This window comes from Nicotiana attenuata, chromosome 12 (genome assembly GCF_001879085.1).
Source record: "Nicotiana attenuata strain UT chromosome 12, NIATTr2, whole genome shotgun sequence".
Classification (NCBI taxonomy): Eukaryota; Viridiplantae; Streptophyta; class Magnoliopsida; order Solanales; family Solanaceae; genus Nicotiana; species Nicotiana attenuata.
Genome location: NC_032000.1, coordinates 49,390,348 through 49,407,284, shown reverse-complemented (window position 1 = coordinate 49,407,284; position 16,937 = coordinate 49,390,348). Strand labels below are relative to the sequence as shown.

At 35.0% G+C, this 16,937-nt stretch overlaps 1 protein-coding gene across 1 annotated transcript; it reads right to left on the bottom strand.

Moving 5' to 3' along the window:
* On the bottom strand, nucleotides 13,111-14,933 carry LOC109235700 (late embryogenesis abundant protein D-29). The gene is made up of 2 exons (XM_019401907.1): nucleotides 14,563-14,933; nucleotides 13,111-13,831 (listed from the first exon to the last, which is right to left on the bottom strand). The coding sequence occupies exons 1-2, from the start codon at nucleotides 14,852-14,854 to the stop codon at nucleotides 13,359-13,361; spliced, it is 765 nt and encodes a 254-aa protein (XP_019257452.1). The 5' UTR covers nucleotides 14,855-14,933; the 3' UTR covers nucleotides 13,111-13,358.

The following is a 16,937-nucleotide window of genomic DNA, read 5'->3' as shown; positions in this document are numbered from 1 at the left end:
TCAACTGTATTAAGTAAATTTCTTTGAATGATTTCTTCATTTTAAAGGTTCATAATACATAAATTTCAATGTTGAGTGAAGATGAAATTACAGAAACAAGTATACGTTTCAGTTCTTTTGCTTGCTTCAAGGAAGCTTGTTTATTATGTTTGCTCCTACAAACAAATTTCTTGACCCATCTTTGATTCACAATTTAATTTACTCACAGTTTTTAAGATTTAGATCGTATATGTCACCATAGTTTTAGTTTGATTCCACCTAGTATTTTGAAGATTTAATTGGGGAAAAAAAGATAGACAAAAGTTGGACAAGCTGACAACAGCATAAACTAAGGCGGACAAGGTGTGAAGGAAAAAGAAAAGGAGAAAAAAAAAAGGGTGTAACTAAATTCCTTAATTGAAGGCACTAATAATGGATTGGGAGTTTTTTAAGGTGGAATGTATATATTTTGTAAACAAAACTTGTGTAGGTAGGGTAATTTACTAAACATGAATATTTAGAGTAATAAAATTTCCAATAGTGTATAGGAATGAAAAAATCCGTTGAAAAAAATTTGGGCGACAAGCTGTAACTAGGGGCAAGTGCACAAATAGTTATTCTCACGGATGTTATTTAGAGATTAGCCAATATTTATTTTTTCCTGAATTTTTAAACTAAAAATCTTAACTTTAGGACAATTCAGAACATTTTTATCCTGAAAAACTGAAATTCAGGACGCATTGGCTAATTTTTAAATAGCAGCCCTTTAGAGTGGCTACCTGGTGTCATTTCTACCTGTGTTGTAACTTGTAACTAAGGTATACTCATAAACAAGGGTGATTTGCACAAGCGGGATAATTCGGTGTCATTATTTATTTTTTTACCCCGCTTGCCTCATCGTCAGAATTTCAAGTATAACAAGTGTTGCAGCTCGCTTGCCTCATGGGTGATACGGTTGGCTTTTGACCTTAATGGTTTGCCCATAGAGCAAGCGAGAGTCAAAAGATTAAGATCATTTATTTTAAAGGTCATTGAATGTAATTTTCTGCGTAAACAAGGTGGAAATTACACCAGGTAGCCACTCAAAGGGTTGCTCTTTAAAAATTAGTCAGTGCATCCTTAATATCTTTTTTTCAGGAAATAAGTGTCCTCAATTATCCTAAAGTTGAGACTTTTTAGTTTAAAAATTAAGAACAAAATAAGTACTGACTAATTTTGAATGGAATTTTTACCTCCTGTAGCAAATGTTGATACCTTATTTATTTTAAATAAATACCCTTTTAAAAAATTATATTCCATAGCTACCTTTTGATTTTTATAGCCAAATATCTATTAATAGTCACCTCCTACCCTTAAGCCATAAAATACGCTTTGTATTATGTCACGACCCGGATTTCCCATCCTCGGGAGTCGTGATGGCGCCTACTAACGTGAGCTAGGCAAGCCAATTATTTGAACAATTTACCTTTTTACCCATTTTATATCCTTTAACAGTTAAGAAGAAATAACATTTAAACAGCGGAATTAATGTAAACGGAAGAAAAATAATAAGCTATCTGAACATGAATATCTAATACAATTGTTTGAGTCTCGACTACCCAGAACTGTTATCACAGTTTCACAGACGGTCTAAGAATACTACAAAAAAAGGGTCTGAAAGAAATAAATACAACACTGTCTCTAGAAATGTATGAAAGAAACGGGAATAGTAGATAGAAGGAGACGCCAAGGCCTGCGGACGCCTGCAGGACTACCTCGGGTCGCCTGATGATCAAGAATCAGCAATCTCACTGCGGTCCGAAGTCCACAACACTGGGGTCTGCACAAAAGAGTGCAGAATGTAGTATCAGCACAACCGACCCCATGTGCTGGTAAGTGTCTAGCCTAACCTCGGCGAAGTAGTGACGAGGCTAGGACCAGACGACCAAATAAACCTGTGCAGTTATATAATATACAGCGGAAAGTAATGTTGTATGGTGGGCCGGGCCCGGGCCTAAATGGGCTAAACGGGCCGGGCTAAACGGGCCTGGGCTTAGCGGTCCCGGGCTCTGGCGGTCCCGGGCTTCGTGGGCTCAACGGGTAGGACCAGCCCGTGACGGGCCTAAGCCCATATGGTCCCGGGCTAAATGGGCCGGGCTCGTGGGCTTAGCGGGCCTAACGGGCTTTTTTTATTTCCGTGCTTTTTTTTTATTTAAGGCAATTCTTGTAAACCATATGTGTATGTATATATATAAATTGCTCTTATGCATGGCTATATAAATATATGTAGTATATATAATATAGAAATCTAATTATTAAAGTGTTTGACGAAAATGTAAAATAACAAATCAATAGTAAAACTAAATTGGCATGCATAATAAATTATAACAAAGTACAACATGAAGCATAAATACGTCTAATAATTTTAAAATAACACAAATTGTTGAAAAATCTTAAAGACGAATTTGCGGATAAATACCCTCAACACAATACTTTATATGCCTCCTTAAAATGCCTGTGGTACACCCTGAACGAAAATTTAAGACTCTTCCACAGTTCTTGCACTTTAATATTTGGCCTTCTTCATTTTCTTCAAGCACTTCATAGTATTGCGAAACAAATAAGCGCACTCTTTCCGAACGAGGCATATGATTTAACTTGAAAATTGAGATTGAGACTTGAAGTCTTGAAAATTGGAGATTGAGAGATTGAGAGAAATTTAGATTGAGAAATGAGTATTAAGTATTGAAATGAAGAAGAGGGAGGGGGGTACTTATAGTGTTAGAGAAGGTTAGTTTTGTAAATTGGAAAAAAAAACGGCTATTTGTGCAATTAATATGTCCGTTGGTGGTCATTGGAGGTGGGGCCCTCATTTTGAAAAATCTTGTTTTGTAGTATATATAGTACTACTTCTTCATTTAAATATAATATATATAGTATACTAGTATAGTATACTATATATTGTATGTTATGTATATATATTCCCTTATATAATTTGTTGTAGTATATATTGTATGTTATGTATATATATTCCCTTATATAATTTGTTGTAGTATATATTGTATGTTATGTATATATATTCCCTTATATATTTTCTTGTAGTATATATTGTATGTATTGTATGTTATGTATATACATTCCCTTATATAATTTCTTGTAGTATATATTTTATGTTATGTATATATATATATATATTCCCTTATATAATTTCTTGTAGTATATATTGTATGTTATGTATATATATTCCCTTATATATTTTCTTGTAGTATATATTGTATGTTATGTATATATATTCCCTTATATAATTTCTTGTAGTATATATTGTATGTTATGTATATATATTTCCTTATATAATTTGTTGTAGTATATATTGTATGTTATATATACATATTCCCTTATATATTTTCTTGTAGTATATATTGTATGTTATGTATATATATTATAGCTTATAAATAATAGCAAGTTAAAGACAAAAAAATATTGCAAAGAGATATTCAAGGGCATGTCTTATAATTTTTGTTACCAAAAATGGCATATCTTTCTTAGTCTTCTTCCCTCCAATGGAATGAGCACAACAAGGTACTAATACCACCATTAAAAGGAAAAAAACTAAAGAAGATATGCCAAAGTACAAGTTACACCATAATCTACATTGTATCTCTAACAAATCTCATAAATCCTTCAAGGTTCGGAGGAGGTTCCGTTGGTGGTGGCGGAAAAGAAGCTTGTTCATCACCGCTTCCGGGCGAAGCAGCATCCTCCGCAAGTTCCGTATCATTTCTTCATAAGCTTCGTCTATCTCCGGTTGTGATTCTGCAAGTCCAAAGTTTCTTCTTTTCCGAGCGGATCCAATCTCTGAATAGTACTGATTTTTCCAAGCTCTCCCTCATAGACGCTCTACTATGATCACTATTTGAGTCTTGCTTGACTGAAAGCGCTCTTTGATGCAACTGTTGAAGCTTGAATAGATAAAATATCCCGAGCCATCCTTGCAAGAACCGAAAATATTTTTCCCTTGCCTTCCCACCATTCCAAAAGATCAAAGGTGCCGTCTGGATTCTCCTTTTCAAGTCCTGCGACAAATAAACTTGAAGCTCATTTAGATGTGAAGTCTCATCAAAATTATCACCTTGAGATCTAAACTCCGTCCAAGATTTAAGTGCTTTTAGGCCCGCAGCTCTTTTAGATGATTGTGAACTAGACGAAGTAGGGGTTGGAACATTTTGGCCTAGCATGATCTAACGAAGTTGATAAGCATTATAAATTGTTTGAGCATTTTATTTTAATTGAGGCTTTTGCCTCTGCAGTGTAGAAAATTCCTCAACTGAAAGATCTAAAGCCTTATAATATTTGAGTACCAAAAGTGAGGACCTCCTAATTTCATTGTAGGATTTAACATTGCAGCAACACCATAAATAGGGGGATAGGGAAAAAATATTTTTTTAAAACTTTCCTTTCATTGCATTTATAGCAAGTTTATAAATTTCCCCACCCTCCGAAAATTCAACAAACAAATCAATAGTGCTGCAATATAAACTAAACAATTTGAAATAGTAGGATAATATTGTCCAGAAAATGCATTTGTAGCAATTTGAAAATGTTCTAAAAAATCTATAAGAATTTTGACATTCGTCCAATCTTGATTTGTAAGGATTTCATCATCATCCTCACCACCAACACGAGCATTAAACGTTGCATTAATTGGGTTTCTATATTCATATGCAACTACTAAACCTTCGTACATATAATTCCATCTAGTTGGACAAGGTTTAGGAACCTTTCTTTCTCTAAGGCCAAATTCACTCACATTTTTTAAAATACTCTCTAAGTCTACTTCTACGGTTTGAATAAAAAAGCCAATTAAGAGCCATTCTAACCTTTTCAATTTCTAAATTTAAAATTCTCATACCATCACCGACGATTAAATGGTAAATGTGACAAATACATCTCACATGGAAACAATTACTAAATGCAGGATTTAGTGTTGTTGTAAGTATGCCTATAGCACTAGTGTTACTAGAAGCATTATCCATAGAAATTGCCATTATTTTATCTCTAATGCAAAAATATCTACAAATATCTGCAACGGTGTTAGCAATAAACTTACTTGTGTGACGTGAATTAATTATTCTATACGCAATAATGCGTTTTTGCATTATCCACTCCTCGTCTATCCAATGACTTGTAACAGTTAGATAATCACAGTCATTATTACTTCTACCAATATCAGTAGTAATAGAAATCCGATTAGTTATATGAGTAAATAAATACCGCAAATATTGTTCATATTCATGTTTATATTTATAAATAACGCTCTTAACTGTTGCGCGAGGCCAACCTTTATAAGTAGGATTAAAAACTTTTCTAATATAATGCACAAAATTAGGGTTAGAAGGAAAAGTATATGGTAAGCACATAACAGTAACCATCTTTGCTAATTCTTCACGATCTTTATTAGGATCGTAATATAAAATACCACCGGTCACAGTGTTAATTCCTGGTTGAACTAGATTTGAACCTGTACTAGGGTTAACCGCAGTATCTACACTTGTCCCCTCTTGCTGCACTTTCATTTGTAAATATTTAACTTTATCTCTAGGGTGTGTTTGTATGTGCCTAGCCAAACTACCCGTACCGCTACGGTCTCCAGTATATTTATGCGCCAGCAATTTCCCACAAGTTTTACACTTAGCCTTATTTTGTTCTCTTACTTGAGTAAAAAAATTCCAAACTATTGATGTTTCTAGGCGTTTAGAAGGTTGTCTATTAAAAGTAGGGGTTTCTACAGGTGGGTCGGGCGGGGCATCAGTTGGGTTATTAACAGGACTACTAGGTGTATCATCTAAATCCGGTTGGGTTTCATCTACATCCTCATTTTCCTCATCATTTTCTAAGATAGTTTGATTAGGATAAAGAGCATTCATAACTTCTTCATTTAATTGTTCACCTGGTGCAACATTATGGCAAAATTCACTATCGGAAAATTGAAAACAAGGGTTATCACTATCAAGAATAATAGGAGCAGCAGGACGGGTAACAGGTCTGGGTCGGGGAGCCGGGGGAAGGGTAGTAGGTTGGAGACTACTTTCACCAATTTTAGCTTTTCCCTTACCACCAAACATTTTTTTCAAAGAAAATGCCATATTAATTACAATTATGCAAACTAAACACACAAAAATATATTCTTAAAACTTAAAAGTTGGAACGAGTTTACCGAATTGCCGAACAACTTCTTGAAAATTGAAAATCGTTGAAGACTTGAAGACTTGAATACTTCAATTCACCAACTTCACAATTTTTCACGAAATTGCAATAATAAAATAAGCAATTATAGAAGAGAAATTAGATATAGATTGAGAGAGATTGAGATAGATTGATGAATTGGTGAGTAAAAATGAAAGAATGAGGGGGTATTTATAGTTGAGAATTGGGAAAAAGTGTAATTATATAAAGTTTGGGGGCCAAATGGCTATTTTTTAAAGTTCCAAACGATTGAAAATTAAAGGCCAACGGCTAGATTTTAAAATCTGACCGTTGGTCTTTTTAAAAAAAAAAATTTTTTTTTTAAAAAAGAGCCGTTGGAGCCCGTTAGGACCGTTAGGCCCGGTTGAACCGGTCCCGGGCTTAGCGGTCCCGGTCTCGTGGGCTTGGCGCAAGGAACCGGCCCGCCCTGGGCTTTCTACACCACCAGGGACCGGCCCACCAGGACCTGCCCGCCGGGACCGTTTAGCCGGTTAAGACCGCGGGCCCGGTCCGGTCCCGGTCCCAGCCCGGCCCACAATACAGCATTAGCGGAAAGTAAAGCAGGAATAAACAAGTAAAGATGGGAGGGGGAAACATGCTTTGGGGAAATAATAGGTAAAAAACAGAATATCAAAGGACTATAGAGGAATCAAAATCCAACCACTAACAAGAGTAAGGAAAACAAAGGCAGATTTCACTTTCATTTCACATCTTGTGGTAGGCGTATCACCCGCTCCCATATCATTATATCTTGTGGTAGGTGTACCACCCGCTCCCATTTTATTATATCTTGTTGCGGCGTGCAACCGACCCACATATAATATTGTTGCGGCGTGCAACTCGATCCACATATAATATTGTTGCGGCGTGCAACCCGATCCACATATAATATTATTGCGGCGTGCAACCCGATCCATATATAATATTGTTGCGGCGTACAACCCGATCCTTATATAATATTTGCAATTATAACGAGAGTCCCGACAAGGGATCAATAAGGTCTACACTATTCCGGCAAGGGATTCGACAGCATAAAATAACTACGTCCCAGCAAGGGGGAAACAACTATAACCAGACTTATTACAACATCCAACTACCTCAGTTATAATCATACTCGTTACCACACCTAACTACCTCAGCTACAACCAGGCTCGTTCCAACGCCTAACTAACGGTGCTATAACCAAACTTGTTACAACACCTGACTACCTCGGCTATAACCAAACTTGTTACAACACCTAACTACCTCAGCTATAACCAAACTTGTTACAACACCTAACTACCTCAGCTATAACCAAAATCCCTACCCAACACAGAGAATCATCAACCTAAGCATCCGTAATATCAATTAAGAACGCAATGCAAGGGAGCCACAACTCAACACCAGTCCGGGTAAGGGGGCAACATAATGATCTTTTCTCTTTCTCACTTTTATTTCACAATTCACTTCACAACTCGAGCCAGTGCTCTAGAGGTTCAATTATCACTTATACTTTCACAATTCGTTCTACAACTGGAGCCAACGCTCCTCAATGTTCATAGGTCATAATTCTTTCCACAACTTTACACAACAAATAGAAATACTCACCAAGGCATGAATAATACAACGAAGTCATGGAAAGCACAACATAAGACTCACGGTCATGCTCGACACCAACGTATAGATACTCGTCACCATGCCTATACGTCGTACTCAACAAGAAACAAATAGCAAATAGGACACAACTCCTAATCCCTCAAGCTAAGGTTAGACCAAACACTTACCTCGAACTTCCACGGCCAGCTCAAGCCTCAAACACTGCTTTTCCTTTCGAATTTGGCTCCAACACAATCGTATATATGCATAATCGATTTAATAACATCAATAAATGCTAAACAATTCAATTCCAATGCTTAATTATATCTTTCTAATCATTCTTCCCAAAAATCGACCCCGGGCCCGCTTGGTCAAAATACGAGGTTCGGACCAAAATCAAATTCCCCATTCACCCACGAGCCAAATATATAATTATTTTCAGAATTCGACCCCAAAACGAGGTCTAAATCACCATTAATCAAAAAGCCCTAGTTCAACCCAAGTCCCTAATTTCTACCTATAATTCCATGTTTTAAGCTTAGAAATCTAATAGATGTTGATGAAAATGGAAGAAAATAAGTTAAAGATTACTTACCCAAGAGGTTATGGTGAAGGAATGCTTCAAAAATCGCCTAAGAGCTTTGGAGGAGAAAGAGTTTATGAAATTCTTATGAAATCTCGTAAGGCTACTGTTCTGGAAATTTAAAATTTAACTGGGCGAATTCACTCTACGCGATCGCGACAGACCCTCCTCGTAAGCGATGGGTCAGGCTGGTTAAGCCTTCGCGTTCGCGTAAACGGGCTTGCGTTCGCGAAGCTTTAGCTTCTCGAGCCCTCGCGTTCGCGTCCAACGAGTCGCGTTCGCGTAAGGCAACTACCCCTCCCCCTGCCCAGGCCCACTTGGCCTTCGCGTTCGCGTGGCCAGGTCCGCGTTCGAAGGTATAAACCCCCATTGCATCGCGTTCGCGGCCTGAGCTACGCGTTCGCGTAGAAGGATTTCCCTTCAGCGACAATTAACCCATCGCGTTCGCGTGGGTACTCCCGCGAACGCGAAGAAGGATATACCAGAAACCCAACAGCTGAAAACCTGCAATTTTTCTTAAGTCTGAAACCTTCCGAAACACACCCGAGCCCTCGGGGCTCCTAACCAAGCATACGTACTAACTCAACAACATCATACGAACTTATCCGTGTGATCAAATCGCCAAAATAACCTCAATAACAATGAATCAAACCTCAAAATCAAGAACTTTTTCTCAAACTTCATCAAGTATCAAATTTAGCAATTTAAGTCCGAATCACGTCAAACGGCGTCCGTTTTCAACCAAATTTTACAGGAATGACTTAAACCATATATAAGACCTGTACCGGGCGCCGGAACCAAAATACGGGCCCGATACCAACACGTTCTAATAAAATTTCATTTCAAATTTTTCTTAAACAATTTCAGAAAACAATTTCCTTTAAAAATTTATTTCTCGGGCTTGGAACCTCGGAATTCGATTCCGGGCATACGCCCAAGTCCCGTATTTTCCTACGGACCCTCCGGGACCGTCAAATCACGGGTCCGGGTCTGTTTACCCAAAACATTGACCGAAGTCAAATTAAATTTATTTATTAGCCAAATTTTATCATTTTTCACAGATTTTCATATTTAAGCTTTCCGGCTACGCACCTGTACTGCGCACGCAAATCAAGGTGACTCTAAATGAGGTTTTCAAGGCCTCGGAAATATAGAATTTAATTTAAAACAAGTTATGACCGTTTGGGTCATCACATATTATTTTTCTCTCTCATTCTTTCAGATTTTTCTCCACCATCTCTTTCTCTCAACGCCGGTCTTTCTCCATGAATACAACCTCAATTTCCTCTTCGTAATCATCATCGTCATCGTCGTCGCGATCTTTATCTTCAGTTTCACGATCATTCGGCGACTCATCACTAAACTGTAAAAAATTAGAAGCTAACTTTGAAATCTCTGAAACAGCTTTGTTCGAAGAGAACGAAGAGAGTCCTGATTTAAAGCTATCTCCAATATCAACTAAGTCGTTTTTAATTCCGCTGAACTTTTCAGTAGATGGAACTTGCTCCGACGACTGAGTTGGAGATGGCGGAGCGAGAAAAGAAGCGACGACGCGGAGGTGGTGGGAGAAAGTTTGGGAAATTGCTGAAAAATTTTCTTTTATACTAGAGGTTCGAAATCTGCTATTGACGAGACGACATTAGGGTTATTCTTGAACACAGACGATGGAGTTTGGGGCTGAGCAACTTGAAGAGTCTATTACCTTTTTTTCATTGTATTTCAATGCATCTCGCTGTATTCTATTTATTTCATTGTATTCATTATCTTTTTTTCATTACATTCCAATGTATCTCGCTGTATTCCACGTATTTCATTGCGTTCACTATCTCGCTATATTCCATGAATGTATTCATATGTTTTTTTTTATTAATATAATTTATGTATTCAGATGTATTTATGTATTCAGATTTATAATTGAGTTTGTTGAGTTATATTAGGAGTCTATTTGTGTTAATTGATCCACTTTCCGTTTAAAAACAGCTGAATAGACCACGATTTACGCTATTTACGTTACTGTATTCACAAATACATATCGTGAATACAGTCGAATACAATAATTGCGTAGCTGTATTCCCCTGTTTCACGCCGAGTTTTGCTACTGTATTCATGAATACGGTAGCTTAAATACATCGAATACACTCTAGCAAAACTGAAAAAAATAGCTATAGGAAGTAATATAGTAAATTGTAGCTACGGCTAGCTAATAACCACTAAACAATAGTGATTTGTAAAAATTTCTCATTTTTAATTAACATCCTTCAAAATGGCTATTTGTGCACTTGCCCCGTAAACAAGGGCATCCAAGCCCATTTCTTCAGAGGCTCGAGGCATTCGTCCAAAGCCTATTATCAGTATGGGCCTCCAGCTGGAGGCCTAGCCCCAGGCAGATAAGGAACAGCGGCTTGGAGCCCGTCAAAAGGGAAAGATGATTTCAGTCTCACGGTTTGTTATGATTTTCTTTTGAAGAGCCCAAATAAGCTCCACCTAATATCTTGTTAAAATATCATGGTATAGCCAGTTTTCACACTGGTCAATGAAAAATAGCCAGCGTTTACCAAGTCAATGAAAAATAGTCACTATTTTGCTGTATCAGGGACCGGTCCAGTATAATGTACGGGAGTTCTGGTGCATTTGTGTACGAACTCCAGCATATTATGCTGGACCGGTATACTTTGCTAACTCCTGTAAAATTTGCGGGAGACTGAAGCACCAGTGCTCCAAACTCCAGTATATTATACTGGACAATTATACTTGCTGGAACTCCCGTAAAATTTGCGGGAGTTCCAGCATAATTATGCTTGAACTCCCGTAAAATTTGCGGGAGTTCCAGCATAGTTATCCTGGAACTCCCGTAAAATTTGCGGGCGTATTTTTCCGGATTTTGAACAGTGCTTTCGCTCAGATTTAAAGTGGCTAAATTTCGATGACTTTTGAAACTTGGCTATTTTTCAACGACCGGTGGTAAATCTGGCTATTTTTTAATTTCTCCCTAATATCTTAAGTTTAAATATATGTATAATTTACGTATACTACTTAGAAAAAGTAAATATTGAACTTGGCCGGCTACTTGTGTAACTATCCCTTTCCTTTTCATATTTGGATTTATATGTTAGTTGAAGGAATAGTAAAATATTTATTATAATTAATATTTTTTAATAAGAAAAATATAAATCTCTACAATACTTGATAGATTCATTCCTTGAAGGACCAAGTTATGACCTCTATAAATTGAGGATCTCTCTTTCAAACATAACACGATAGTATCTATAATGTAATTATTAAGAGAGTTTAATTTTGTAAAAATTATCCTCTTAATAATTTTTATATTAATTTATTATATGTAGGTCATTGACCAAACCACATTAAGTTATACGTCTTTTTAGTATATTTTTCTTTTATCATATGTTTTATCATCGCAAGCTTTGCTTGTTAGATTAGATTCTGCATGATGCATTGTTATTTCAATCACAACATTCAATCTAACATAACTTTCCTTTCGCAATCGACCTAGAGTATATAACAGTTTAACTTGCCTTAGTTTTCAAATTACATATCTCATATATTATCTTTGACGGTCCAAAGATTTTCATACAGCTATCAACATAGAAGTTTGACAGTGTCAAATTTTCATAACACTATCAACATATAAGTTAAACTCCAAGCCCTACTAACGTCTCACGATCTTTTATACAATAAACATGTAAAAATAATACGGGTTAGTCAGTTTTCGGATTGATCATTTAAAAATAGATAGCGTTTGCAAAGTTGTTGAATAATAGTCACTATTTTGCTGCAACACGGAAAGTTCCAGCATAATATACTGGAGATCGGTGCACCTGTGTATGAACTTTCAACATATTATGCTAGAACTCCAACACGCGAAAAGTTCCAGTGTAATATACTAGACTGGTATTATATTGAAATTCCAGTATATACTCCAGTATTATTCCAGTATATTATACTGAAGTATTTTTTCGAATTTTGAACAGTATTTTCGTTCAAATTTATCTTTACATGAAAATTGGCTAAACTTCAATTACTTTTAAAACTGAGATTATTTTTAAATGACCACATGTAAATCTGACTATTTAAATTTCTTCCCAATAAAAATAATCCTTGTTAATTAAAATACCTCAGCCAATATTCTGCATTACCAACCCACATTAAACGTAAATCCTCGCATTCAATATTAAATCTGACCAAGAGAAAATGACATCATATAGCCGCTCTTATAAAATAAAAATAATATATATATATATATATATATATATATATATATATATATATAATTTTATATACTTTTTCAATTACCAAATATAAAAATTTCTAGACTAAAAAAGCCCTATTATCAATCCGTCAATGTAAATACGTCAAAATAACACGGTATAACCAATTTTCGGACTGGTCATTCAAAAATAATCAGCGTTTACCAAATTAATAAAAAATAACCACTATTTTACTGCAATAGAGACCGATCCAACATAATATACTGGAGTTCGGTGCACCTGTGTATGAACTCCAGCATAATATACTGACGTATTTTCCGAATTTTGAACGATATTTTCGCTCAGATTTATCTTTAAATAAAAAATAACTAAATTTCGATTGCTTTTAAAATTAAAAATTTCGATTGCTTTTAAAATTAAACTATTTTTTAAAGACCAACTGTAAATCTAGCTATTTCTAAATTTCGATGGCCATGTTATTTCGCACTGAGCCATATTTGTAACTTGACACACTACTAGAAAGAATTTGCGAATACAAGAGCACTGTGCCAAAGTGTTATTAACAAAAAGTAGCCAGACTGACCCTGATAATACAACGGAAATATAAAAATACTAATACAACAGTTTCACTACACCTAAAAAAAAAACCACCCTGGAAAAATACCAACAAAAAGATACAAACTTAATTACGACACCTGTTATCAGCACTATATTATTACATCATCGTGATATATTAACCTGTAATATTCCAAAATTCTAATTCTAATTCTAATTTAGAGTTCCTCATCTCGTTTTTTACCAGCTATATTATCCTTAATTTCCTTTGTTTTTTCCTTAGCAGTTTCCTTGGCTGATTCCAAATTTGAAGCTAAATTTTCCTTTGCTTTTTCCATTGCTTCTTTAGCTTTCTCCTTGGCCCAACTCAAATGTTCTTCTGTTTCTCCTTCTGCTTTCTCTCCCATTTCTTTCATTTTTTCCTTTGCTTCTTCTGCTTTTTCTGTTGCTTTTTCTTTTGCTTCTCCTGTTTTATGGTAAACTTCTTCTGCCTTTTCTGATGCTTTGTGTTTTGCTGTTTCTGCATCTGAATATGCTTTTTCTTTTTCTTCTCCTGCTTTTGAATAAGCTTCGCTTGATTTTTCTGTTGCTTTTTGTTTTGCTGCTTCTGCTGTTTCGTATGCTTTGTTTTTTGCTTCTTCTGCTGTGTTCTTTAAATCTCCTGTCTTGTCTGCTACGTATTGTCCTGTTCCTGCATTTCATTCATATTTTTCCACAATTAACTCGCATCCACACAGACAAATTCAGTAATTAAACCGAAAAATTTGTTGCTAATCCTACTGAGTGATTACTTAATCACAGACTATTAAAAAAAATATGTTAGCTACGAACGATATAGCTACTTTTCGCTTCTTTTAGTAGTAAAAATAATGTGAAATACTGTGATAGAGAACATATATTATAACATAATAGAGAATCACTCAACTTTTATACAAAAAGTATTTGTTATATTGTTATAGAGAAATTTGACTATAAAAGTAAAAAAATCTTTTATATATACCACACTATATATTAGGTAAAAATATATATGCTATTCTTTATATTATGACCACCTAATAAAAATTCTAACTCCACCCTGAGTTTTCTAACTCCACCACTGAGTTTCAAAAATTGGTAAGTGTAAGAAAAATATTACACTCTACTAAACTTAAAAAGACAATTGAGTTCATACGCGGGTAGAACAATTATACTGCAGGTAATATATAAGTTAAATTACATTATAAACTATGTCAACCTTGGTTTAACTACTATAAATTAATACTCCCCCGCCGTCCCAACCCATTTCAACTTGTAAATTATGATGCAGTTCGAATATCAGAGGGTCAAAATTCTTATTACTAATTTTGACCACGAACAAAAACACAGAATCTATTTAAACTAATTAACTAGATTAAAAAAATAGTATAAGCCACAATAATTAACCTGTAGCAGAATCAGTAATCTTGTCTTTGGCATTCTTAGCAGCATCCATAGTTGAATCAGAAGCTTGTTTAGCAGTAGAATCATCATCATCATCATCATTAGATTTAAAACCAAGACCTTCAGAAATCTTATCTTTAGCCCATCCTGTCCAAGACTCTGAATTCTCTTTACTTTGTTGCTGCTCAATTTCCTCATTAGTTTCCTTACAAATCACCAAACCAGACATAGAAATAACCACAAATCCAACTAGTAACACCACATAAATCAACTCCCTTAAGTTTCTTGAAGCCATAATTGCACGTGAAGAATACTATATCAGCAATAAATTGATAGTACTACACAATCAAGAAAATGATGATCTGGTTGAGTCTAGAAAATATTTCAGATATATATAAGAAGAGTTGCGCTATAGGAGAACACAAAGTTAGTGGACGAGTGGCATAATACGTGGGCACACGTGTCAGTTGTATGGCTAATGTAAACACAGTAGTCAATATGAGCTCTCTACGTGTCATTCAATATCTAATAGGAGTAAGTATTAGGTTTGCTGGCTCTCTGGATACATTGTTTGTCTCTGTGTTTATCTTTACACTTAGCCCTTAGGTTTGAACACTGCTCTGACGTGGGCGGAGTCAGAATTTTAAGTTATTGAATTTTTAATATTTTTAAGATAAATATATAATTCGAATTAAAGCTATTAAGTTCAGTCGAACCCGCTTCCGACACTATTCCACCCTGGCTCTAGAATGTTTTGAAAAACAATTTTGTTGAGGAGATATCGAATACATTTTTGAAATGGTAATTTGACGTTTGTGTACAGTTAGTTGCTTTTCAAGGGAAAAGAAATGTTATTGTAAAACTATTACTTGTGGTGGATCTAGAGTGTTGTTATTGGGTTCGTCGGAATCACTAAATTTTGCATAGACATTATATTTCTATTAAGAAATTTATTAAATATTTATAAATATCTATATGTGAATGCAGTTATTAATATATATTAATTTAAAAATACGATAGGAAACCATAAACTTAAAATCCAGGTCTCTGACTATTCCTAATACGGTTCAAATTTCCACATTATCTATCTATCAACTTATAGTAATATATAATAATAATAATCTAAATCAATATGTACTAGATTATGATTATTTTGTAATATCTTACCAAATTATATCTGTCATGTTAGTATGATGTTATTCTAAAACAACACGCACTAGATTATGATGGGAGAAATTAAAAAAAGCCAGATTTATAACTGGTAGGTCAAAAATAGTCTAATTTTAAAAATAATTGAAATTTAGTCACTTTTTATGTAAAGATAAATCTGAGCGAAAACACTGTTCAAAACTCGGAAAATACTCCAGTATATTATGCTGGAGTTCCAGCATAAGTATACTTGAACTCCAGCATATTATACTGGAGTTCCAGGATAAGTATGCTGGAACTCCAGCATAATATGATGGAGTTCCAACATAAGTACACTAGAACTCCAGCATAATATACTGGAGTTCCAGCAAGTATAGTGCTACAGTCTCCAGTATATTATACTGGAGCCAGCAAAGTATACCGGTCCAGCATAATATGCTGGAGTTCATACACAAGTGCACCGATCTCCAGTATATTATGCTGGACTGGTCTCTATTGCAGCAAAATAATGGCTATTTTTCATTGCTTGGTAAACGCTGGCTATTTTTGATTGAGCGGTCCGAAAACTGGCTATACTGTGCTACTTTTACGATTATGATTAATAGGCACATTTCTATAAAGTAGGATGTATTGGGCCTAAAAATAAAGGGAAAACTGTACTGTATAGCTATTTAAAAGATAATAGCAGGTAAAATATATATGTATATTTTTTATATATTAATGAACAATAATTTCTTGTATAATTGGATAGCGAATGTAATTATTTGTGACCAACCGGCCAAGATTACAAAGAATGCAAATGGACTTGGAGCATTAGGGCCAAGCTAAATGGGTCATCTGTCCAAAGTATGAGATCTTTACATCAATAACCTGTAATATTCATTGTTTACTTTTTCTTGTCATATACATAAATTATATATTGATTATATATAATTATACACATATAATATATAAAATTATACATATATTATATCTTCACTGGCTATTTTTAGTTTAAATGGCTGGGTGGGCGACTATTGAATTAATTCTCCTTCTAAATAAGAGCAATATAGGCCATTTTATAAAGAGATCTTTACACAAATAGCCTATCGGTTTTGCAGTTTACTCATTATAATGTTGGTTATATGTTAAAGCAGTTCTCATATATTTTATACTATTTCAAATTTATTCTTATTATATACGGTGACGTTTTGTCAATTAGCCCGACATAACGGTGTCGTTTTACTGTT

Bases quoted from the DNA above. Each gene is read 5' to 3' on its own strand.
- LOC109235700 (XM_019401907.1), bottom strand. From the start codon at position 14,854: ATGGCTTCAAGAAACTTAAGGGAGTTGATTTATGTGGTGTTACTAGTT. The intron at 13,832-14,562 runs GTTAATTATTGT...AATGAAATGCAG, and splicing joins GATTACTGATTCTGCTACAG to GAACAGGACAATACGTAGCA.